Source organism: Neurospora crassa, linkage group I, assembly GCF_000182925.2.
Source record: "Neurospora crassa OR74A linkage group I, whole genome shotgun sequence".
Taxonomy (NCBI): domain Eukaryota; kingdom Fungi; phylum Ascomycota; class Sordariomycetes; order Sordariales; family Sordariaceae; genus Neurospora; species Neurospora crassa.
The window spans coordinates 2,960,141-2,985,843 of record NC_026501.1 but is presented as its reverse complement, the minus strand read 5'-3'; the positions used below and the strand labels follow the sequence as shown (position 1 = coordinate 2,985,843).

At 50.6% G+C, this 25,703-nt stretch overlaps 4 protein-coding genes across 5 annotated transcripts; 3 read left to right on the top strand and 1 right to left on the bottom strand.

The window, feature by feature from the left end:
* Positions 1-239: 239 nt before the first annotated feature.
* Positions 240-4,845, bottom strand: NCU02628 (hypothetical protein). The gene is made up of 6 exons (XM_958960.2): positions 4,800-4,845; positions 4,599-4,740; positions 3,490-4,535; positions 3,380-3,408; positions 3,229-3,309; positions 240-3,163 (listed from the first exon to the last, which is right to left on the bottom strand). The coding sequence occupies exons 3-6, from the start codon at positions 3,898-3,900 to the stop codon at positions 415-417; spliced, it is 3,270 nt and encodes a 1,089-aa protein (XP_964053.2). The 5' UTR covers positions 3,901-4,535; positions 4,599-4,740; positions 4,800-4,845; the 3' UTR covers positions 240-414.
* A 3,399-nt stretch (positions 4,846-8,244) lies between these two features.
* On the top strand, positions 8,245-10,671 carry NCU02627. 2 transcript variants are annotated; one of them, XM_011394684.1, is made up of 9 exons: positions 8,245-8,343; positions 8,419-8,689; positions 8,779-9,201; positions 9,286-9,372; positions 9,439-9,508; positions 9,591-9,698; positions 9,773-9,970; positions 10,035-10,073; positions 10,143-10,671. In XM_011394684.1, the coding sequence occupies exons 3-9, from the start codon at positions 9,070-9,072 to the stop codon at positions 10,526-10,528; spliced, it is 1,020 nt and encodes a 339-aa protein (XP_011392986.1). In that variant the 5' UTR covers positions 8,245-8,343; positions 8,419-8,689; positions 8,779-9,069; the 3' UTR covers positions 10,529-10,671. The 2 variants fall into 2 exon arrangements, with proteins under 2 accessions (XP_011392986.1, XP_011392987.1); XM_011394685.1 differs by having other exon boundaries at positions 8,775-9,201.
* A 3,199-nt stretch (positions 10,672-13,870) lies between these two features.
* Positions 13,871-19,236, top strand: NCU02626 (kinesin). The gene is made up of 3 exons (XM_958958.2): positions 13,871-14,677; positions 14,947-16,050; positions 16,103-19,236. The coding sequence occupies exons 2-3, from the start codon at positions 15,273-15,275 to the stop codon at positions 18,352-18,354; spliced, it is 3,030 nt and encodes a 1,009-aa protein (XP_964051.2). The 5' UTR covers positions 13,871-14,677; positions 14,947-15,272; the 3' UTR covers positions 18,355-19,236.
* Positions 19,237-21,373: 2,137 nt separating this feature from the next.
* On the top strand, positions 21,374-25,255 carry NCU02625 (hypothetical protein). The gene has a single exon (XM_958957.2). It carries the CDS (start codon positions 22,968-22,970, stop codon positions 24,801-24,803), a length of 1,836 nt encoding a protein of 611 aa, XP_964050.1. The 5' UTR covers positions 21,374-22,967; the 3' UTR covers positions 24,804-25,255.
* Positions 25,256-25,703: the final 448 nt, after the last annotated feature.

Below are 25,703 nucleotides of genomic sequence, written 5' to 3'. Positions count from 1 at the left end.
TGAGCTCCTTCAACGGATGATACAGTATCGTAAGATGTCGGAGGCAAATTTGAGTGGGAAATGGGAAAAGAGGATTGGCGCGACGGGAGAAGAGAGAGCCGATGGAGAATTTCTAGCGAAGAGAACGAGGGGGGAGGGGGGTTGCGGGTAGTGTTTTGCTTGGAAGGACGAAGAAGTGGAGGGAGTTGAGTGGGTTGAAGTTTGAGTGGGTGTGAGGAGATGAGGGAGCAATAAGTGGTGTTTTGGACGGAGGGGAAGTGTGGGAGAGGGAGTGAAGTTGGTTTGAAGGAGAGGTGCTGCTACATATCACGATGATCACATGCTCAACAAGTAGAAACAGTATCATATTCTCTGTCCTGATCATCCAACATAGCATCACCAGGGGCAGCTACATCCCTTCTTCCGCCACTCTCCCTAATCATTACCCCTTCTCTCACTCGGGCTTGATAGGTCGTGCGGTGGAGGAGGACGGTTATCTGCAGGTACATTCAACACCCAATCCCCTCGCCCTTTAATCTCCGTGTTCCTAGAAGTGGTGTTCCCAGTGATTTTCTCCTTCTTCATAGAGGAAGTATTCGCTACCATCTTCCGCGCCTCCTGGTTCTGCAGTTCAATACTCGGTGTCTGCGTTTTGCCAGAGGTAAACATTTCCGAAAACCTCCCCCACAGCCCCTTCGGCTCCTTCATCGAGAATTCCTCCACCCATTCCCGAGGAAACCAACTTCTTTTCCTTCCAGATCCACCCCGGTTTCCTTCCATGTGCCAGGAGGTGGAAGCGGAAGGTGTAGATTGTGTAGGTGGAAGAAGAGAGGCGGAAGGGGCCGGACCCGGACGTGAAACCACACGGAGATGCACGATAGGATCATCCCCTTCTACCAAATCCGCCAAGTGACAAAGTTCCTTTGAGGACTCAATCAGTTGAACGTGTTTTTTGTAGACTGGCCTTATGTCTTGTAGGGTAGGAAGCAAAAAGCGGTGTTCGAAGAGGGAAGCGCAGAGTAATCGTTTGATTCGTTTTTCGTGCCATTGCAGGCGGTCTGAGGAGGTACATTGGCAGACTAACTTGCCATGCTCATTGGGGGTGAACTGGCCATTGTTACAGCCACAGTCTCGGTTGAGGAGCTCGATGCCTTCGGGCATGGAGACGAGGAAATCTATGAAACGCGGATGGATGGGAACAATGGCGCGGTTGGCGAAGGGGATGAGGTCGGCGTAGTCGTTTTGCTCGTATTTGGTCTGGCCATTCCCTGACTTTAAGCTTTTGGGAGGCAAGACTTGGTGTTGAGGTTCCATATCCTGCAGCACGACGAAGGGGTATAGGTCCTTGTTGAGTTTGTTGGCTGTTAATTGGCAATTCTGCCAGAGACGGTCAACTGTTTCTGTTGAGGGGTAGAGAGGCAGTTTGTTTCCCTCAACCAGAACAACTTCAAGGAGGGACAGGGGCCGATTTTTCAAACGGACCGAGGTGAAACGATAGGAGTGGTTGTGGGCGAGGATAAGGTTGAGATAGTATGAGATGTCGCGAGAGTCGTTGAGTTGGTTGACCCAACAGATTTGAGAAAGCATGGAGCTGTAGAGCCTGAATGATCTTGGTAGATGGACGTCAGCATCAGTTCTGTCCCGGACCAGAAGGGCATCGCGTTCGTGAAGTTTTCCGAGCTCCAAATCTTGATTGTAGCACAAATCCTTTTTGCTGTCATGGCATGGAAAACAGGAGGACCAACAAGACGGCACTTGTTCTCCATCTTCGTCAAACTTGGTCTGAGAATGACGATCCAAAGCGTCTTGTAACACTTGGTAACACCCGTTGGCTTCCTTCACAATGTCTTCCACCGTCTCTTCCATTATCTTCTGACGCCATCTCGGGGTCTTCGTGCTGTAACCTTTCTCCAACATGCCGAGCCTGTGGCGGCAGATAAGTTTCATGTCATTGCCGTTGATGTCCTGGACACGAAGCATCGGGGCTTCCACGCCAACTGTCATGACTGACCCAGATTTGATGACTTTGCGAGGAAGATGGAAGTCGTGGAAGTCTTTTTCCGGTCTGCTCGCTACGATGATTTTGATCGAATTCGTTACGGGGATGGCAGCTGTGATACCCCCGGCTTGTTCTCTGTCTTTGATTTTGTGCCAAGGTTGGATGTTGCGAACTTTCTCAATGAACTTCGTGAAGTGGAAATAGTCCGCGTTGTTATCCTCCCAGGTCTGCGTTCTGAAACCTGATGGTCCATCCAAAAATATGTAAACCGGTCTGAACGAATCCAACCCGGTCAACGCCGCAATGAAGTATTCCTCTAACCACTTGGTTGACCAATGCGAGTTTTCCGTGGGAATGAAGTTGTCCTTCCATGCCTCTCGAGGGATGTAGCTGGGTAGAGGAACATCCACATCGCTCATGCCCAGTAGTTTGTACCACCTTTGCATGAAGATACTATCAAGCACCAATGGCTCTTGCTCGAAGAGTTGGAGAAGCAGATCGTTGAGCATGTACCGATGGGTGTTGTAGAACGGATCTTGTCGGTCTTGGTAAAAGTAGAAGAGTATAATTGGGTCCCGATCTCCTGTATTTCCGATGGGCTTGGGAATAGAACGGTTGCGAAGAACCGTATCAACGATCAGCCTCATCAAAACGCTTTTACCAACACCAGGATGACCGGAAATCCAGAAAAGATTTTTCTGGGCCGTGGCGTTTTCTGTGGTGTTCTCCGGAATCGCTTGAAGCCAGTTTATGAAGACCCTACGTCCATCCTCCGGTTCAGTGCTTCCGTCATTGTCAGTTGCCAGTATCCATCGAAGCGCACCGCTCTTCATACTGGGCTTCCGAATGCGATGATACCGGCCGCCTCGCTTGGGGCTGAGTTTCAAGCTGTTCAAAATATGAGATCGAAGAACGCCAATTGGAGGCCGGTACACATAACTTTCCCTAAAATCCCAAAATTTGTCATTGTATCTGGGACGGGACATCCGGGTATGAGGTAACAGTCCATCTGGTAACTCGGGCCAGAGGCCGAGGATTTTGTTCGGCTCACGTCTTAGTCCAGCTTCACCATCATCGCGAAGAGCGACTACCAGGTTACACACGTTTTGTTCGATATCCTCATGAGGCAGGTAACCAGAGGTAAAGTGGCTGCAGTTGCAAAGAAAAGCGGCTTCTTGTTCGGAACTGTACGGTGGCGTAGTGTATTAGCATGACATCCATCCGTTCATATCGTAAGCATGAATACGTACCATATTGTTCGGAGAAAGCTGGGCTCCAGGATCACTTCAAGTATTCTATGCAATTGCTGCAGTTTTGGCTTCGTCTCTTGTCTAAGTGCCGAGGAAAGGGAACCCAGAGTCAGTGTCTTGCAGCGTGGAAAGAAGATTGGTGTTGCCTTACGAATCCGGGTTCCTGGTTCTTACCAAAGACTATATGCTGTGTTAGACGTCTCGTTATAGCTATCGCTTGTCTCATGATAAGAGGGGTGCGGTTCACCATCCAGTACTTACCTCGTACGTATCCCGTAGTACCATCGAGTATGCAAGTATTTTGCTATGCAACACTTGTATTGAAGCTACTTTTGGCGTTGCCTCGTACACCTTTCGTAGATGGCAGAGAAGGACATACTCACACATTGTATCAAAGAAGTCGTGGTATTTGGCTGCCGTTTGATCCTGGGACACTAGGTATGGCTGGAGTTCATCGAACATCTGGACGGTATAGGCTACCTTGGTAATCAACTGAAGGGCTGCAAATGCGTCCATTCTTACGGATTCGCCAGACTCGGGACGGACATTCATATGGAAATCCGTCCAGTCACCCATAGCATGGCCGGTACGATATGGGGAATGATAGCCTGCCATCTCCGTTGGTTCGGGTGAATTTTCCACTGGCGCGATGATACTGGCTTGGGCAGACATCGTGGTAGGAGGCAAGGCCTTGCCAGACTGGGAAATGTTCGTTCGTCAGAGGAATGAATTCGAGCGTGGGCTTCTGCTTCTGTTCTTGTGGATGTCCGAGTCAATCTGCTGAGTATATACGCATGGAAAGGAACTGGCCTGCCTTCCTGTCCCTGGTTTCCATGAGTGGAACGGGACACCAACCCGGGCGGCTATCCCACAATGATCACGCTCACATTTGTTCTGTGTGAGGCGCGAGTCTTTGTCGAGAAAGGTGAACCAACACCAACCAAGACCGACATGGATGAACCAACATGACTGAATGACCATCCTTCAAAATCGAGCATCTGGTGAAAGAAAACCAGGGAATCGTTTCCTGCGTGCCTTCTGTTATCTTTCGCTACATGTCTGCGCTGCCTGTAAAAGCGTTACGATCGATCTTGCCAGTTCCAAGTGCCGGAGGTCATTCCTTCCCCTTATGTCCATGGCGCACACTAAGTGAAAAGTCTGAGCAACCTCGCAGTCCCGTCGATCACTGCGGCACTTGTTTTATGTGGATTGAAGTGACGAACTTACTCGAAGAAATGATAGAAAGACGACGGAGTGATGCAAGCCTCCAGTCACACACACTCTCGGAAAAAGTACAGTATCCAACCCTAACCCGGCTGACAATTAGCTGAACATATGCGGTTGATGCTGCGAATTCATGATGAGCCCACATTTTACAGACAAGGATACCGCTTGCACAAACAATTGCCAAGATCTGGTGATGGCTTCAACATCATCCGCTTCATCATGTAGCTTATGGAAGATTGCACAACCACACTGCCATTCTTTTCAAGTGCTGACGGCAACACTTGTCTATTTTGAGGTTCTGTAAGGAGGGGAACCGCAGTTTGAGGTCATTATGGATGACTCACCATGCACCATCTTCTCGTTTTCACTAGAAGATGTGTGAGAAGGGGCAGAAAAAAAAAAAGAAAAAAAAAAGGTGGTTGGGCAGGCACTTATCTGAACAAAGAAAGCTCCTTTCGCCTAGGTGCCAGCTACCTCTACTACTGGATGCGGGACACTGCCGTGCCTGGTGGCGATGTTGGTGGTCGGTTGGCATCGGTACAACAACCACACATGCCGTCAAGCTACCCCCCTGAATCAACTCACTCGCATGCATTTGCCGTTGCAAAGACTTCAGCTGCCAACAAACTTTCACTCTTTCTTTCTCAGTGCACAAACAATATTGCACAGCCGGAATTTGGATGCCAGTCTACCCAACAGAACAGTTGTCAAGTGGAAACGCCAACTCAGAACATACATGTTTTCACTGGGACCTCGACAAGAAACTGAAGCTGTTTCGAAATCGCAAAGAACCTAAAAGGAGTACAAAGACCAGAAAGACCGATCCGCTGCGAGGTAAAACCTCGTTCGAACCCCATATCTCATCATCCCATGTTAGACTCCAGTCTTCATATCAAACCCACCTTCCCTAATCCATGCTAAACCTAATGTATCTGGGGAAGTAGCTTCTCAACTTATTTCACTACAGGTTCCATGGGTTCCTTACCCGAAATATTTGGTTGCCTTAGCATCGGGAGGCCGACTCAAGATTTACCTGCCAGTTTCCATGATAGGTACATTTATTATGTAATGATGCCGAAGACTGGAACAACGTGACTACCAAATGGTTTGACTCGATACCTTCAACGACACTCCTATGTATGGCCTACAAACAGTTCTTGGCATACTCTTCTTCTGCCCTTTGTTCCATCTTCCACTTGTTCATGTGTATCTTATCGATTCTTCGAGGTCTGATCTCGGGATATTCTTGTTCCGACGAAATCAACGCCGAGACTGTAATGCCCATGCCAGGCCGCTAAGGAGAAAACGCGTCCCCTGAAATCTTGCAGACAGATGACAACTTCTGATGTTTTGAGAAACACGACCCAAGGGAAACAAACTCAAGAGAGTTCCTAGACAAAATTGATGACATCCATTATCATCTCATGTTAGACGCATATCAAACACAACCCCCCTGGTCCATGCTGAAGCTGGAGTAATCTGGGACAACACCTTCTTATTTTATGCCATGATCCATGAATTTCTGACCCGAAATAGGGCTGTCCTGGCATTCAGAGGCCGGGCTTGCTTTCCCAATCCGATGTTGTAGGCAACGATCCTGAAAATAAGCACAATGGGGACCTGGTGTTAGTTGGTCCGGGGTTTGAAGGACACTCGCCTAGAATGGTATGCAGCACGTGTGTTGCATTGAGCTCGTGACCAATTCTTTGTTTTTGTTTGCTGTTGTTGGTCCAGTCGGGTGTAGTTTGAAGTATAATCTGGATAGTGATGCTCCAACGAAAAGTTGGAGGAAAAGCAAGACGTCGACGCTACCGTAGATGCCCGCGCGGTCAAGAAACCATCCCATGTCGAGACAGACCGATAATTCCTAACATCATAAGCTGTTCTTGTCCACTCAACAAGCGCATACGACTATCGATGGTAGAAAGCTTGTGATCCCGTCCGCTCTCTCATAGTTGTCTCGTATCGTTTGCCTGGTACCTAGTGCTGCGTCGGTTCTCTGCGAATGAATTTCGATAACATTGAGAAGGGGAAGCAACTTTACCCTGACAATGGATCACAAGGATCATTGCGGTTATATTCGTTTCGACGTACACTTGGTACATAGGTATTTGACCGAGTTACCGGCTACATACCGCCGGGTTTGGATGCCGGCAATTAGCTTCCAAGACGTTGATGACACTTGGTGTAGTAGAGTTTCATCCAACCTCGCTACACTAGAGTGTGTTACTATAATCTTTACCCCTGGGAGTTGCAACCGCCCCTTGTGCTAAACCCTACTTGTCATGCGCCAAGCCAATTGTGTGCCGGATTTGCAGACCCATACTTGAACTATGAACTGCTAATTACAATAGTAATGGCCCGATTTTTGCATTAACAGGGGCCAAGCTTTGGTGGGCGCGACCACTTATCCCCCCGTATCGGGGCTCAGCGACCCACTTCCCCTCGGTCCGTCCACAGTCCTTCAGTAGCCCTAAACTCTTACATACTTTGGGTCTATGCTGGATCCCTCTTTTACAAACAACACCCTACTTATTACAAGAAAACTCGCTGCCTGAATTGAATTGCATGAACAGGGGTAAAGTCTAGAGTTCCCTTAACCCGAGAGATTGGAACTAATTCTCGGTAGCTAGGTATGTAAACGAATGCCCATTGGCGTTGTACTAATGAATCTTATCTCTCGAGGCGTGCAACTTGATGCGCCCCACACACTCCCAGTAGTACCTAGACTAGGTACTTGACAGTTTGGATGTCAGCTAGGGAAAAACTACGATGGCACTGGTAGACGCTACTAGGGCTGGAGCATTGTAGTGTAGATACGTACCTTCCCGTCGTGCTTCAGCTGTGTCCTGCACGTAAGGCGGACCAGGGGCACCTTGTGGTCTCTTCATTCCTGCCGCGCTAAAATCACTTTAGCTTCAGTTGTGTCAGTAGCTCCAGGGTTCTGACTAGCTAACGGCGTGTATCTAGCCTCGCACTGACTACACGGGTACAGTATCAACCGTTGAAAGTGCAAACAATCAATATAGGCCGTTAGACTCTGCACTTTGTGGGTGTTGGGTATTCGGCACGCAGACTGTGTAAACGGCTTCCCAGAAAATGGAACTTCAAAGCCCCGGTAGCCGGGCAGCCGGGCAGCCGGGTATAAATATCATGCCACCAAAACTAGACCCCTGCGCAAGTGCAAATCCGGGCCAAAGTCTGTGGGGGTCAGTGTTGCGTGACAGTGGGCTCGCTCGCTGTCTGTCGGCATTAAGCAAGGAAGAACTCCAAGATTTCTTCCACCCCGGCACGGGCCCTCCGCTTCCGCGGTCACGACTTTGGACCTGACCCTTGCCAGGAACAGCGCAAGTTCTTCCACACTTTTTCATACCAGTCAGCCGGTAGCCCATCATCATCATTCTCAAGCCAAGTCAGGAACAGCGAGATCGACTATACAGTACACATCAGAGAGGCACAGTAGCGAAGCCCACTAGCGCGAGAGTATTCAAAGGAACCTTATCGGATTTTCACTACCGGTTCAGGCATTGAAATTTCACCTCCTCGAGCATAAACAGCCAAGACCGACCGGAGAAGACTCTCCTGGGTTGTCATTGCCTAGTAGAAACACAAAGGTGCAGCACCGTAGGTCCCAGCTCTCTCGCGTCGGGTATTATCCGTACGAATGTAACCAAGGGAATGCTAGCGAAGGCCGAAGCCTTGTGGTGTAGTGTAAATAGTCCCCCAGCGGGCGAAGTGGCACTAGTTTTTTCCCTCCCCTCCCCCTCCTCCTGATCGTCGAGTTTTCTACACACGCGTAATTTCTCCTAGAGGTAATTTCCGATTGGCAAAAAACTATACCTCAACTAGTACTAACCTAGCTCCTTCAAGTATGTTTTGCTTGCCCAAGTAAGTCGATGGTTCAAACATTAAGATCGCGGCTGTCTGGCACACTCTAATCTTGGCATTGCGACCTCCATACAGATTCAGGGGTGGATAGGCAGAGTGTAGACAGAAGTAAAGTTTACAAAGAGGCTGGTATCCGTCCATTGCATGCCTGGAGTCTTTGGCAATGTGTGTCAGCAAAGGTCCAGACCGCGAAAACAGATACACCTCGATACTCGCCCAACACTCTTGTTTTGTCTCAACGCCTCAGACCCGTCTACCGTGAGAATCGGGAGAATTACACGCCGCACTCAATATGGTGCTCTATGAGGACCGCGGACCGAACGTAGCCGCGGCTGTCATCACGATGGTGAGTCGTCCAACATCTTCTTCCATTTCCACGGCGCTTCTATCAAGTTGTCGCTTCGTATCACCGGGCTGACTTTGTCTCTTAGTAAGTCAGAAACAGGGTGTCTCTTATTCCCGCACTATCTATCTTCTAGATGATACCTACCAGACCCTCCCCTTCCTCGCGTTGGACGCCCATATCATCCAGCGTCACTTTTACCCCAATATCTACCTACCATCCGTCTCCGGCAACATCTGTTCTAGAAGCATGCCACAGTTGGGAATTCTCAGCATGCTTACTTTGGTTTTTCTTTAATCAGATGTGTTCTCGGCTACATCACCTACGTTCTCCGAGTCTACACCCGATTACGATATGCAGCATGGGGTATAGAGGACTGGTGCATGACCGCGGCACTACCTTGCTTTACCGTGCTTTCGATAGGTTGTATTGCTTGCGGCTTCACAGGTATTGGCGCCACAAATGCAACCCTGGCACTGCCGGAAAACCAAAAGTACCATGAGATAGGACTATTCGTGAGTGAACCCCCCTACCTCTAACAGCACCGTTCCCGACTTGGAAGAAGGATAGACGGCTGACTACGTGATGTGGGAGAGTAGTGGTTCTTCATGTTTGAAGTTTTTTACTGCGTCAACATCATTCCTGTCAAGCTGTCCATTAGTCTGGCGCTCATTCGAATCGCCGAGGTTCGTCTCATATAATCCGAAACATCTCGGCTGCTCGTCGAGATACTAACGAGGTGGTCTGAACAGAACCGAAAAGGCTTTATTTACGTGCAATACGGTGTCATGACTATGTTCACCATTATGAACATGATTGCGGGTCAGTAGTACTTCTCGGCCACTATACTCGACGTCGTGGGATTTTTTTTTTGGCTGACAACGCGATACTCGTTCCACCACAGGCTTCTACATCATCTTCCAATGCAATCCAGTCAGCGCGGCCTGGGATACAGATGCCATACAAGATGGGGCGAAGTGTAACCCCGCGGAGTACTTGGCGGACATTTACTGTAAGTCGCGTGCAGAAAAGACAAGAGATATCGATTTCCTACCTATATATACTTACCACGGATGCGTTCACCAGATGCCACAACTGCGGTCAATATCTTTACAGACTGGGTCACTGCTTTCATGCCTATCCCGCTGCTCTGGAACGTTCAGCTGAACCGAAACACCAAGATTTCTGTTATTTGCGTGCTGGGCCTGGGCTTCTTTGCCTCCATATCGGCCTGTGTCCGGCTCAAATATACCGTCAACCTCACAGCCCAAGAGAACTACCTCTGTACGTCCAGTTGAAGTGGATACTTGACTGCAGGACCATACTAACAGCCGATTGATTATAACAGATGCACTTGCTGATATTGTGATTTGGGGTTATGCCGAAAGTATGGTTTGACCGATGATTCCGTCAGTCTTTTTCTGCTGTAATGCTAACTTTTCATTTCTTCCACCAGACGGCATGGGACTGATTGTAGGCTGCTTGATGACACTGCGCCCACTCCTTCGCGAGGTGTTGAGGTTGGGCGGCGACACTTCCCATAAACAGAGCAATGGCACAAGCGGTGCCGGCTATGGTTTCGGCACCAAGGGCACGCAGCGCCGCACCCAAAATGAGCCCGATGACGACTACGAGCAGCCTAGCGATAGTAGGGGGCATGCGTCCTCCTCAAACGGCTACGGAAACGGCATAATCTTGACAGAGATCTCCGCGGGAGAACGCCAAGATGACGACTACTCCAGCTTCGAGACCGAGAGTCAAAAGAAGATATTGATTACGGATGACGAGGCACCTGGGGGCATCATGGTAACTCGACATGTCAAGCTATCCCGCAATGATTAGGATGGAATGGGCATGGAGGACGGGAGGCTGTATTATTTGGAAGATTTGTGATTTGTTTGGGACTATTGGAAGGCACAGCGTTAATAGAGATATCTTAGGTTCTACATGAGTGAAAAATACCACTCCTTTTTCTTCTCTTCAGACTTGATTCAACGAAAGAAGAGTTTGACCTCGTTAAACCGCTTTATCATTTGGTACTTGTGGTTGCGACTAGTCGAACAGGGGCTTGTATCACTACCAACCGATTGATGGCTCCTGTTGCCGGTGTGGCTGTGCCATTCTTGACGGCACTCGTCGCCAGCCAAGTAGAAAACACCAAGTATCAGTGTCACTATCCCCAAAGCAACTTGAAAGCATCTCCTGTCGGCGGGGAGGGGAAGGATGAGATTGTTACTGCATCATAGGTACCATTGCTACGCTATGCAGGTACCGTGCGGGTTAACGATTGTTGCATGGGCATGGTGGGGTCTCAGCTGGTAGCGTGGAGTTATTAAGTTGACGGGGATTTAAAAGCACCATTTTTTTCCTCAAGATTGGGGAGGTCATTCTGAGCTTGGAATGGCAGCATTGAGAATATTAAGGGAGGGACGCAAGTGATGCATCTGGAAGGGACTTGACGAGCTAATTTTTTTTTTTTTTTCTCTTCCCAAGGACCGAACATTGCACTAATGCGCGTTGTTCATAGTGTAGCATCGAGGACAGGCCCATCCGGGATCTCTTTGCCAGGGAAATGGTCCGTCATACATGACGATTGAGGGCAGCCCAACATTTCCAATGTAATGCTCATGTCGAATATAGCATCGGAAATGATGGCAGCTCATTCGGTCCAAGTAAATCAAAATGAGGATAGAGGGCGCATATGGAAGCTGATGTCCGTGGAGACCGGTTTGGCGAAAAGGAAATAGATTACGTGCAGCCTGTAGCAACTGAAGTGTAGATCTTTTCTGGTCTGAGATGTGTAGCTCGCGTGGCATTCTACGGCTGGAACGGTCGGACGGGAAGCTGACGTTCTCTTTCTCTCTCTCTCTTTCTTTTTTTCCTTCTTTTCTTTTCCTTCAGGTCAATTATCAACGATGCAGGGATGGAAGTACGTCTGTCTCTTTTCCGGGGAAGTCATCATCCCTTGCTTGAAGTCCATTGGAAGGAAGGTTTTAGATCTCACCTACTTACATCGACGCTGCATCCCGTCTGCAACTTCAGGGGAAGAGAGGCCGGCAACGAAACTGAGATTGACAAGCGGGAAATAGTAAACAGCGACATGGTCGGTTGGGCCGATGGGAGAAATAAGAACGGAAGTTGCGTCCTGGTAATTTAGTGGGAAAACCTTCCATCGTTTATGTCGTATCGCGGCGAGGCTACTGGTGTAGAGGTACTGGGGCAACACCCACATCCCGTCACATCATTGCAGGGCAGCGATACTTCTTTCTGCAATCTGCAAGCCCACGGCACGTACCTGCGTCAATGAAGGGCGCACGGCCTTCTTTCATTGGGATTGGTCCCGGGGAGCAGTGAGAAGGATTCGGGGAACTAAGTATTTTGCACCAAAGTACACTACTAGTGTACAAAGTAGTTCCGCCTGGAAGCGCCTAGTAACTTGAAGTATACTTCCACTTACTATGGAGGAGGCTGTCTCGTTGTGGTCGACTTTCGTCACTCCAGCTTCGAATTACTCGAATGCGCCTTGAACCTTCAAGTTGGGGCTTTTGTCTCGAGGCACTGTCATAACCCACCGGTACTAATGAACCTGACCTCTTTTCCCGGGTTTAATTGCGCCTCGAATCAGCCATGATCCTCAGCCGTGTCTCGAGTGTGCGATTCGAGAATGGTTGTAGCAGGCTTCATTCAATTGTGATGTGTCGGAGGAACAGCGGCCAGCCATGTGATAACAGCACCCCAACCAAAACCTGATTGATTGATGTGGCCCCAGCAGGCCCACGCAAGGAAACCACGCCGTAGCTCGTAGGAGATGGATGTGCTTCCGATGCCCACTCAGCAGGCCGTGGATCGGATCCCATAGGGGACCTGATAGGTCAGATGGGCCTCACAGCAAACAATTCTGAAGTGATCTGCATGTGCGAAAGGGCAATCGCAGTAGGTCGACACGAAAAAAGGCCGAGGAAAGGTCGAGATCGATGGGGCTGTGATGAGGTGGTGATGGGAGGGTTAATATCAAGCGGAGAAGATGCCGTTAGCGTTCAGGGCCTGGGTATGAGTGCGGATGCGAAATATGTGCTGCTACCCCACGACACTACAACCTTGTCTTGTCACGGCCTCACGAGATGCGCTGGGCATCACGGTGTAACGACTCTCATTATTGCTCGAGGTGCCATGATGTCTGCCGGCGTCCCACCACCCATCGCCCGAAATCATTGTACACTAGAAAAGGAAAGAAATAAAATCTGCAAACGCCCGTCGTTGACCAGTGAACACACGGGGGCAAAGGTAGTCGTCGTGTAAGGGAACCCCACGTGCTAAAGATCCCTTGTCTGGTCGTGGAGCCTTGCTAGCATGCCCCTGGGAGACGTGAATGGGCCGGGCCCAAAGCAGTCCTCCCCAATCGGCTCAGCTTCATTAATCCCAAAGTCGAATTAGTTGGGATGGAATTGCAGGAGACAGGAGTCCGGTGATGGTTCCCATCGTCAAATTGCATGTTCGCAAACAATGGCAATAATTCTCCTTCTTGGACAGAGCCCGAGAGCGTACAATGGAACACAGAGCCGGAATCTACAAGCCAGCACTCTGGGACTGTGTGCCATGAGAGGAAGGTGGTTACCTAGGTAGGTTGCAGATGGAGACAGAAAAAAGAAACGGCGACGAACAACCCTAGGTCTCAGTTGTCACCTTCTGAGGGTTAAACTCACCTGCTCATCTTTCTTCAGAGCCCTGGGTGCCCTGTCTTGGTTTCTACTCATCTCGAGCTGCCCGTCCAGGTTTCTCCTCTTCCCCACGAACTCGGGGTCTTGCTTGTCGTCGTGCCCTTCCTTTGCTTTCTCTCATTATCCTCCAGTTTCAACCTGAACCCTGGGCCAGGCAATGAATGAGACCCTGACGCTAACGCACCCAATACTGAAAACCCCTGAGTGCAGAGCGACGATTGGACAATCATTGTTTTCGTCGCTGTCCTACCAGACGCCTTCATTAAGCTTTCCCGTGCTTGCATCCACCTGCATCCTCTGGTATTCTCTAGATTGACGGCATCTGATTGGAGGCTCTCGATCTCCGCCGCTGGGGAAAGTATTGCGTCCCAGTCACAATCACAGCGACCTCGCAAGATTGTAGTACATACAGTACACCAACTACACCCGGCCTCAGCCTTTACCTGGACTTACCGCCCCGCGCTTCGTTTTCACGCATAGTAGGGAACGGGACTGCATACGTCGTGTGTGCCACAGGGCAATTAAGCCAGGCCTTGAGGTTCCCGCTTGGTTGAAAGTCCAAAGGGTCTGGGCATGAACTTCGCTTAGAGTAGGGCACCCGACAGCCGACACTTTCCCGTCTTTTAGTCAGTCTTTCTGCTCACTTCGACCTCTTGCATACTCAACCTCACGAGAACGTTCGCTGTTTTTCATGCTTGTCGTCCATCATCAACAACAGTCGCCAACCTCCATTGAATCCAAAAAAAGGTCGACCATACACACCGTGCTCCCCTGCTACGTCGGTACTTCCCGCATCCTGGACACTTAGAACACCAACAAACCAACCACTGCCCAGACACTTCAGCGCCGTCCGATCTTTTTGCGCTGTCCCCCGGGCCCTCCACACCTTCACAACTGCACTCCACGGTCTTCCATACTAGCATCATCCGTTTGGCGACACTCACCGACCACGAAAAGCAATCGACGACAACCCAGACTGCGGGACGCAACCGATTCGTTTCCTTGCGAAGCACGATTCACTTCGACGACCACGAAGCCACTCAATCCGTGTTATTTCAAGCCGTATCAGCCCACGTTTCTCGCCGTCCCCGTCCTCTGTCTTGGAATAGGCAGTCTTGCGAAATATTAGTCGGCACATCTTCCGCCGCCGTTCGGTCGACCACGTTGCCACACCTCCTTTTCGTGGCGGCCGCAGAACTCTGAAAGAAACTGTCGCAGATCATCGGCGCCATTTCTGCGCTATCCTACGATCCTTCGACCCGCCCCTTCCTTCGTAAGTAACCAGACACATTTTACCGCCTGCACATGTCTCGGTCGGGGTTGCCAAGTGGGATGAACAAGCCCGTGCGGTGTGCCTGAGCTTCCTTGAGAGTCGACGTACTACCTGATACCTTCAACTGCGGTTAGGTGACTCCACAGCGTACACCACTGGCATGTTTGTTTCGTTTCGATTCCCGCCTTCCGCAATGTCTAAACACCGGGGCTCCAAGTTCTTTCAAAAGCCCCAGCTGCATGGCACTAACAATGTGTTCCTGTGTCTAGGCTCAAGTCCGGTCCATATCCTATGAATTTCTGCTTGGATGCCACCGAGCACCGTTTCATAATAACAAAGTCCGACCCAACGCTTCGGTCCACGGCACAACCAGTGCCGGTGTAGACGTATCACGTACCTGGCCCAGTGCTGTGTACTCGAGTCTTCAGCTCGGCTAAGCTGGTGGTACACGTAACTAGAACCCACTTGATGGACATCGTCAAGCTTGCGGTCGATTTGCGGCGATAAAACCAACCAGACAACGAGAGCCCCATCGCTAAAAGTGGCTTGTGCAGGATTTGCAACTCACCCCTGCTGAATATATTCACACCTCACAATGTCTAGCACAGTACCAAAGCCGGCCCGGCTATCAAGCGGGCCACCCAACTCCGCTGGCCCTGCGCTTTCTATGGGCAAGACGCGGAGATCCATAGGCGGACTATCCGTTTCAACCAACACTGCGATGCCATCAACACCCAAATCTGGTGTTCTTCGAACCCCATCAAGCGCTTCCAATTTCCGCAACTCTACAGCATCACCAGCAACTGGCGGAGGCCTTCCCCAGCCGCGCGCCGTTTCTTCCATCAACGCTTCATCCAAAACGCTGAGGAAATCCGTTAGCATAAACTCGTTTCCGCAACCACCACGCGGCGAAGGCCGACTTACCAGCTTACCGCCTAGTCCGCTCTCTGCCGTTGCCTCGTCGCGAAAATCAAAGACACCGACAACACCGACCTACCAATTCTCCGGTAGCACGGGGAGCCTCGTCAACGGGAGCGGTGACGGCCGGACGGCTGCCCGGTCTAGAAACTCGGATGGCTTGATCAGCATCGCATCACCACCCCAGAGCCGCAGTTCATCCGCACAAGATTCATACTCGACCTCAGCCACGCAATACGAAGACATGGAGGCAACGCAATCTCGACCAGATACCTCTGCAGGGAGCAAAAGTAAGCGCGAATCAAAGACCGAAACAAAAGGCAATGTCGTCGTGAGCGTAAGAGTACGGCCAGATGCTTCCGGGAATGAGCACACCACAGACGGGGAGTGGATGGTGGACGGGAGGAGGTCGCTCATTTCGTACAACGGCAAGGAGGGAGGCGACTATTATTATGGTGAGTGCGCCGGGAATTAGTACGCAGAAAACAGAGGCTGATTATAAAGCAGATAATGTTTTTACGACCCACGACGACAATTCAAAAGTCTACGACCACAGTGCCAAGCGCTTGGTCAGACGAGTTATGGAGGGATATCACGGCACAGTCTTTGCATACGGTATGACGGGTACAGGAAAGACATTTTCGATGCAGGGCACCGCCTCTTCGCCAGGTGTGATACCGTTGGCTATAACCGACATCTTCTCATACATTCGCGAAACGCCGTCGAGAGAGTTCCTGCTCCGGGTCAGCTACCTGGAGATCTACAACGAGAGGATCCACGATTTACTGAGTATGGCAACGGGGGGCAACGGTCCTGGCGCCCCGGCACAAGAGGAGATCAAGCTGCGTGAAGACAGCAAGCGGGGTGTTTATGCGACGCCTCTCAAGGAAGAAATCGTCCAGAGTCCGACGCAGCTCCTGCGTGTGATTGCACGAGGTGATCAAGCTCGCCGGGTCGCAAGTACGCAGTTCAACGCCAGGAGTTCACGCAGTCACGCAGTCGTTCAGATTGTGGTGGAGAGTAGGGAGCGTGTGCCCGCGGGAGATAGCTCGGGGGGGAGCAAGCGACAGGGTCTGCTGCCAGGTGGCGTGCGAGTTTCGACCTTGAGCTTGATCGATTTGGCGGGGTCAGAAAAGGCGGCTGACACAAAGGAGAGACGTCAAGAGGGTTCACACATCAACAAGAGTTTGTTGACCCTTGGAACGGTCATCGCCAAGCTTTCCGAGAACAAGGACAAGGACGACAAACATTTACCTTACCGCGACAGCAAACTGACACGATTATTGCAAGGTGCGCTGTCAGGAAACTCGCTTGTGAGCATTCTTTGCACTATTCAGTGCGGCGCTGGCGGAAGTACCGCAGGAAGCACTCACATCAACGAGACACTTAACACACTGAAATTTGCGTCTCGAGCGAAAAATAGCATTGTCAGCCGCGCCAAACGTGCTGACGAAGCTCTCGGAGCCGGAGGTGATGGCAATGCTAGGGTCTTGCTGGAACGCTATCGGATGGAGATCGCTGAACTGCGAAAGGAATTAGAAAAGCAGGCAAAGGCCAACAGTCAAAAGGAAGCAGACGAGGAGATGGAGCGTGATGCGAAGGAAGAACTGGCACGAGAGCTGGAAATGGAGCAACGCCACGAAGAACAAATGCTGGAAATGCAGCTGGCTCGAACCGCCTTGAAGGAGAGGATCGACCATTTGAACCGGCTCATTCTCAGCTCAAAGTCGATAGGAGTCAACGCTAACGGATCCCTCAGCTCCTATTCGCTCAACACATTCAACAACCGGTTCTCTGTAGGGTCGGTGAGATCCGTCATGACTGCCTCTAACGCAGGCAGGCCATTCTTGGAGAGGTCTACATCTATGGCATCATCTTCCTCAACGATTGGCCGGAGATCTTTCGAAAAGCGGTCGTCTAGTACCGGGCCAGAAGCACCTCTAACGGAGGCCGAAGACGAGGACAGCATAGGGGAATTTGGAGATGGGACAGCCTCGCTTGCGGCTCAGAATCGCGCGTTGCAGGCAGATCTGGCGGACAAGAACCGGTATATCCAAACACTGGAAAAGCGACTTCTTCAGGCTCGCCGCGCAAGCTCATCGCGCACCTCGCTCGGGATTACCCCAGGGAATAAGATCTTGGTGGGAGAGGACCATAGCGTTTCGACCTTGCTTAGGGAAAAGGATGCAGAGATTATTGAGCTTCGGGCCCGGTTAGAGGACAAGGACAGAATGTTGGCGGCATTGCGGAGCGCGGCGAGATCAAGGGACAACGCGGACCGCGTCGAGTCGAGGACTAGCAATCGCAACTCGCGGGTCTTTTCCGATGATGGCAACTACAGCCTTGCCAACACCCCCGGCCTCACCACGCTCAGCAGCCCAACCGGTTCCACGCCGACGTTGAGTAGTCAGGTGTCGCTCATGAACAGCATCAAGACACGGACAAAGAGTGTGGATGAGATGAGCAAGATGCTGGACGACATGATCCAGGATCGCGTCGAATCTGGTCAGCTCATCCGTGGGAATAGGGGAAGCATTAGGGTCGCGCCCACGCCCGCTCCCACGATGCCGCCGCCGCCGCCACCAGGCCCGATTCACGGTGAACACAGAGAGCCGATCCGGCTTTCACAGCGAACGCCATCGAGGACACCATCCCCGCCGACCCAGATGAACGAACCGCCTATCAAACTGCAGTTGCTATCGAAGCTTAGGACGTCGTATGTTGCCGAGTCTCAAGGGCCAGTCATCATGGAGGTGTAGATGACAAGGGCTCACTTCCATTCGCGGGCATGATGTCCTTGTGTTGTTTCTGTTTCAACCCGCGTCTCGTGTGTGTGGATGCGATTGATTTGCGCCAAATGATGATCTTATACCCGAGTTGTTATTTTTTTTTCTTTTTCTTTTTTTTTTCGTACCTGTTCCTGCTGTCATTTGCTTATTATATTTAAGCTCCCTCTTGAATGAACCCCCCCTCTTGGGATTGGAGTTTTCTGGTTATGAAGAGATGAACAAGTTGCTTGGTTGGTTGTTTGGTTGTCAATCGAATAGGTGTTGGTTTATTGCTGCCGAAGCCGGAAGAAAGGCGCTGTATCATATCCGTTCTTCTATTTTCTCCTACGTCCTTCACATGTATGTGTAGGATGTATCTGTATCTCTTTTTCTTGCTTTTTCTTTACTCTCTTTGATCGTCAAGCTCAGATCACGGTGGGGAGAGGGAAGAGGAGATTTTTTGTTATGACCAAGACAAGCGGAATCTGGAATGGGTTTTAGACGATGAATAGGATGGAAGGAAGAGAGGGTAAAATCATACATAACAGCATCATGGCTCTAAAAATGCTATACAGTTGATCCAGGCGCAAGCAGGAGGGAGACTTCGGAGACCGGGAATGGGACAACAGGAAAGGAAGAGGGAAGATAAGATACCGATATGATTACAACCAAAACGTACAAGCGGGTTATAAACGCGGTATATCGTCATTTATGACGGATCTAGTGTAAATGGTTTCTCGGTCCATCCAGATTACTTACTTAGGTTTCGCTGCTAACATAACTTTGTGGAACTTTCAATATGAAGAAAGTGGCCAAACTGCAATCATGACGTCGGTTAAAGCTCGCTTATATTCTGACCATAACAGATTACCGTTTTTTTCTCATCCGATACCGTTTCTCTCAAGCTGCTCGTATCACACTATTTGATAGTTTCCAAGGAACCCTACGACTCGCATTAAATCATTTAGAAGATTGATCAGACCCAAATTGATGTACCCGGCGCTATACAGTATGTCTAATCGAGTGAGTTTGAATGAAAGCATATCGAGTGAGAGATAGCCATATCAGATAGACTGCCTGGGTGATATGAGGTTCTTCCCGGTAGATAATAGCCAAGATGCTATTCTGGGACCAGCATGAATAGGATGTAAGCATAGAAGTAACTGTTCCCAGGTACAGCTATTACCAGAATTCATCAGAATTGGTAAATACTCTAATAGAAATTGGGATGCTAAACTCGGGAACCGGGGCGCAATATCTTAAGGGCCGAAGATGTAGCATAAAACGCGATTGGTTCCTGACACGTAAGCGACCGACGGGAATCTTCAATCACGGGTTGCTTACACTTCCTCACTCGAATATATTCACCTTTGGCGCACCTTCAGTGGTCGGTGATACTTGGCAAGTATCTACCCATATATACGACGTGTGAAGTGTTAGTAGTGTATCAATCCCAAACTCCCGACGTGTTCCACAACCGCGTCCACTGCATAAGACGAGGTGAGGCAAGGGCGAAGCCGGGTGAAGCAACGAAAGGTCGGTAGGAAGGATGACTTGCATACGGCACTTGAGCTTGCGGTGCATACACACTACATGCACCATTCAATCCCACAATCCAGTCAATTTCTCTTACGCATTCTCACAAGTCGAAGCGATGGATAGGATTACAGAATATGATACATGCCTGTATTTTCTCGGGTACACTACTGCATGTTGCAGGTTACATGTAGTATGTACCTATGTACGTTGGTTTACGTGCTGTTGCTGTACACTACTTGATACACACAGAAAGTGCCGAATCGCTTTGGTATGGCCGAACAGTTTGCTTCATGGTTTTATTATTATTATTGGCGCCGTCTGGGCCCGAGGGTATGGGACTCTCGTACAATAGATGGTGGTGAGTACCAAGAGGCCGACAAGTGGTCTACCGATGTCCGTTTTTGGTGGCATCATTCCTACTACGTTGCTCATGTCAGATGCAAATGAGATTCGGAGTCGAGATTGAGGACGGGCCGTACCCGCGCATCCGCAAAATCAAAGTCAATTTCATCCTATAAATCCTTCGAAGAGATTCGGGATGGATGACGACGACTCGAAAACGAAGACCCAGCGAGGTTACACATCACAGGGAGAAGAGAAAAAAAAAAAAAAAAAAAACGACGGAAAGTCGTGTGTCGCTGTGCCTGCTCGACATGTGCCGTGTCCTCTTCTTTTCGCAAACCCTGATTGGTCTTTCCACACGTTTCAGATTCGACAGGGGGGTCAAGAAATGGAGATCGTCGTCCCGGAAATCCACAATTGTTTGGATTCTCTTTTCCAAAAGTCCTCCTCATTTTCGCATTCTCCGATGTCGGTTGGATGGGCACGCTCAGACATTGTTTAATGTTACAATCACCTAACCAACCCCAGCAATAACGCGGTATGTATAAGAAAGAGCCCAAGGGCATCCGCAGCGGTGGAAGAGGAGCCGGGTGAGATGAGGAAAGCAGGTATGTATCAAAACTTGTGAAGCTTGTGATGGTGCCGCGGGTAAATGCCAATGTCGATTGGATGATACCTTGTTGAATGGCAACGCCAACGAAGCCGTGTCTGCGTCAGATCACTACGGGCCGTTTACTGGACGACGATTTGTGCGGTCCGACGAAACAAATGCGGAAGGTGCCTTTGTTCGGATTTGGCCGTTTGTCATTACATACCTATGGCCCCGTCGCAGTCGGTCGGTCGGCTATGGTTGAGAAAGACTACATATGTACTAGTTAGTATACATACTCTAGTACCAAACGGACGGACATGGTGAGTGGTGATCCAAGTGGACAAGTGGACAACGGACGGTGCCCCTGGTGATCATTTTCCCTCGTTGCATGTCGGGCATGTCCGCCCCTCGGGTCTCTTTTCTTAGCCTCCTCCATCACATGTCCCATGCCCCCCCTCCCCATATTGACTAATGTACACTATAGTGCACAGCAAAGAGAAATCAGATGGACTCTCAATTGCATGCGCAAATGTGTTTGATGATTACCTCTTATCATTTGCTCTGGTCGCCGACCACTTGTTCCAAGTCATTGAAGGCAGAATACGCATCCAACGCAAGTTGATGTGATCCAAAGCCACGTCGGGGCATTTGCCTCCCGGTACACTAGTCCCGTCCGCGTCTGTGTTTGCGGCGGCGGCGGCGGGCATCATGGTTAGGTGGTGGTTTTGCTTTCCAGCTTCCGCTCTTGTCGAGCGCCCGTTTGCGCGTTTCAACACTGGCGGATGGTGTCACAGCGGTTTCCTTTTCGAGCCCGGCCAATCCTCCCCCGCCCCATCTCATCTCATCCACAGTCCGTCGCATTTGTGCATCGTGGAACAGAAACTCATTCACACGGCAATGGCTCGGTATATAGTAGCCCCCATGTAGCAGTGGCTAGCTCACCATTCATAGGTATTATCTATCGTCGCCTTGCTCGACATAGCCCGGATATGGTGTGTCTCTTTGTACCCCCCCTCACGTCATCCTCACCACCTGCCGCCGCCTTCGATCCCATCCATCCCTTCAACCCTTGGAGTCTCGCTTGACTTTGGAGGGGCCGCGTTTTTCTGGAAAGATCTGCTCAGATGGTTTCCGCCCTTCCAAGTCTCCAACGGCTTTCAAACGACTTCGACGCTTCGCCTACTGCAGATCTACACATCGAAAAGGGCCCCTCATCTCCAAGCAACCCCCTTCTCATCCCGGTCCATGGTGATCCTTCGGTTGTGACGCTGTCGACTGCCCAAGGCCCTTGCAGACTGTCTGGGGACGATCGCCGTCTGTCCTGTCCTCTCTGGCCAATCCGCTCTACCCGGCTTTCCAGAATATCCACGGCCGAATCCACCAAGCGGTCACCCTTCCTCACCTTATCACCACACTGCCCCAACCCGTCATCCCGCGAGTCTGCGCGAGGGAAGGTGTTCTGGGGCAGAACGCTTGGGATTTGTTTACACGGTTGATCTTCGCTTTGGGAAAGCCTGGGAATCTCCCTTTGGCATCCATATCCTCCCTGTTTCGCTTCTTCCACCGCTCATCCTATTCTACTGTCACCTTCCTCAAACCCCCCCCTCCCCTCCTTTTTCTCTAAACCTCGAACCTGGATCCCGTGGATCCCCATACTGCTTCTTCCGCCGCCGCTCCTCGAAGGAGACACGCAACATCCCTCAACTAATTATCAAGCGGGCCTGTCAAAGTCAACATTGCTCGCTAACCCCTAGATTGGGATTTGCACATGTGCTACCTCGCTACCCAGTTGTCATCAAGCATGTCGACTTTCTACCGAGAAGCTTAATCTTGCTCGCCGCCCTCGACTCTATTGTCGCTGGACAGCCAAACATCTGGGCGCACCTTTCCCCTTCCCGAAAAGAGCAACACAACGGTTGCCGGCTTCCAGATTGCCCTGGTATTCTTCGTCCATCCGGCTACGGTCGTCTCGCCTCGACGTACACGGGAATTTGGTACCTGACCAATAGAACAACTCTGAGGGTTAGATCCGTATACACTCCTTCTGGACACAGCAACAAGCCACCAACATTTACTTCCCAACGGACCCTCTGCTTGTGTAGCCATCGGTTCTCACACGGTTTATACCAAAATGCCACCCACTCTCGACTTGAGTAGGACGAGACACGCCAAAATGATCATTTCTCCGCCCCGAATCAACCTGCGGAGGGCAGCCTCTTACCACCACGACAAGGGACCCGTCTCTGCGACATCTTCCCGTTTCAACTTCGACCACCTCATGTTCTCTCCTCCTCCGTCACCAGGTCTACCGTCGCTCTCACCCCCGCTGCGCAAACCGTCCAAAGGATTCGCCGGATTCGTCCGGCCCAGGAGGGTTGTCCGTTACATCCTTTACATATGCGGACTTGTTTTGATTTTCTACGCGCTCAAGTGGTTATACACACACAGCCCGGTGCTCCCCTTCCTTTCTCGGCCGTATGACCACTCTCTAGTGTCACGAGCCGACCTACCAGATCACCCAGCGCCCATTTTATTGACCGATTCGCGGGGCCGGATAAGCTGGACAGTTTCGATACCCCAGGGCTCGGAGTTTCCTCTTACCGCCGAGGACTTTACGAACGTTTGTGAAAAGTGTCGGGAAACGGCGGAACAGGTGCAGCAACTGAGATCACAGAAGAGCAGCATACCACAAGCATATCTCGGGTTTCTTTCCCATACGTCGGGCTCTCACTTTATCGACGTCAAGGAGGCCCAGCAGGCTGGGTACCTTCCTGCGCCCGCGTCCGCGGACAAAGCGCAAGACGCGGTGAAGACTCTTGTGGGGGAAACCGTAGAAGGGACGATACCGAAGCCTGTGTGCGAGAAAAGCTTGACCTTTGTCCTCGAGTCAGACGATGCTGGTCTGGGAAAGACTTTAATGATGCTCTGGACAGCGTACGGGTTGGCCCAAAATGAGGGCCGCGCCTTTTTCATCGACGACAGCCGCTGGGCCTACGGCAAGTACATGGACATCTTCCAGGCACCTCCTCGCGAGGACTGCGGACCGCCTCCCAGACACGAGATGCTTCCCTGCCCACTTGAAGCTCGCCATCTAGTCGTTTCCACCTGGACAGCCATTGACCTTTTCGGTGAGCTGCTTGTCGGAGGCTCCTCTGACGACCCGCTAGAGCGACTAAAACCGTCCGCGCAAAAGAAGATGTTCAACCTCGCCCGCCTCGGCCACGATGCGCTATTCCGTCTCAACAAAGACGACAATGTTTATGTCGACAACCGCGTCCGCGATCTCATGGCCAGGCGGATCGTGCCCAAGACGAAAGGCAAGCAAAACGGTCTGGCCATCGGTATCCACGTCCGCCGCGGCGACCGCCACCCCTTTGAGTACCAGTACCGTTCTTCTTACATGCCTGTCAACATCTACGCCGAAACCGCGCGCGAGATTTTGGAGGACAAGTTCAATCACACCGGCCCGCACGGGGCCGAAGATGCCGTCGCCAAGTCCCACAGCCTCATGATTCTTGCCTCTGATGACCCTATGATCTACCAAGCCACCGAGCTCAAGGGCGCAACACTGGCGCAGGAGCGTATCAAGCTCGCCGCCAAGCAGGAGATGAAGCAGCCCGAACTCGACAGGAACGTGATGCACAAGTTCCACGATGAAGCGTTTGGCTGGGAGGGCGGGTTTTTCTCGGCCATGTTCTGGAACTTGGGCCAGTCCAGCTCGAACGCAGATGTGGAAGCTCACAAGAAAAGTCCATCGGCTGATGCGATCCGGCTTAGGAGCCTGGTGGGCCGCGCGTACATGATGGACCTGGCTGTGCTGGCGGACGCGAGCGATGTGGTGATTTGCACAGTTAGTGCTGTGGGGTGCAGGTTGCTGGCGGTCATGATGGGCTGGGAGAGTGCGATGGAGAAGGGCAATTGGGTTAATATTGATGGGGGGTATGGGTGGAGGGGGGTTTCTTCGTGATGCGGTGCTGTTATTGCGAGGCCAACGATGGATGGACTCACATCAGATATCAGGGGACTTTTCTTTCGAAAGAAATGACCAAGAACGAGACAACGGGTGATGTATGAACCATAAGCAAGGAACGCCACAGCTTCCGAAGCATCAACATCAACAATCACAACCACAACCACAACCAACAACAACCACAACAACAAACTTGCCAGTCATAGCGCTTATTCTTTGCAGCTTTTCGCATTTTGGACGGCGTTCAACCAGGAGTTACACTTTCATTTTCGGGGTAACAAAAAAGGGGAAGGGGGGAGCATTGATCATTCCGGGATTCTTGGGATAGGGCACTCATGATACCACATAACACGCATTCACTCAAGCTTTTCTCTATTCCTTCGTATGGGTTTTCTTCTTTCGATGTCAGATAGAACATGTCCCGGCTTCCTGTCAGAATCAGCATTGATTTTTTTTTTTTTTTTTTTTTTTTTTTTTTTTTTTTTTTCTGTTTTCTTGCATGTCTGAACCAAGCAAGTCAATGCATTTGGTTGGTTTTGTGTAGAGTGACAAAGGGCTCGGTTGGAAACCTGCCTCATAGTATTGGAAGATACCAAGCCACCTGATTCAGACAACAAATAAATATATTTACTCTATACATACATATTCGAACCGGCAGCAACAGATTTTCGATCATGAGTCTATCAAACCATGGATTCGAATACGTTTGCGTAATCGTTTGATGACGCCATTGCACTACCTCACTATAACAATAGCGAACTCCACGTGTTTCTTTGGTTCCTTTTTTAATATATTTTCATAGGCTAGAAAGATAGTGGTGGTCAGCAAAGGCGAGGGACGACGCAAGATGACTTGCTTGGGCGGGATTGAGACGAGAGCGGGAGTAGCCGCTGTGGC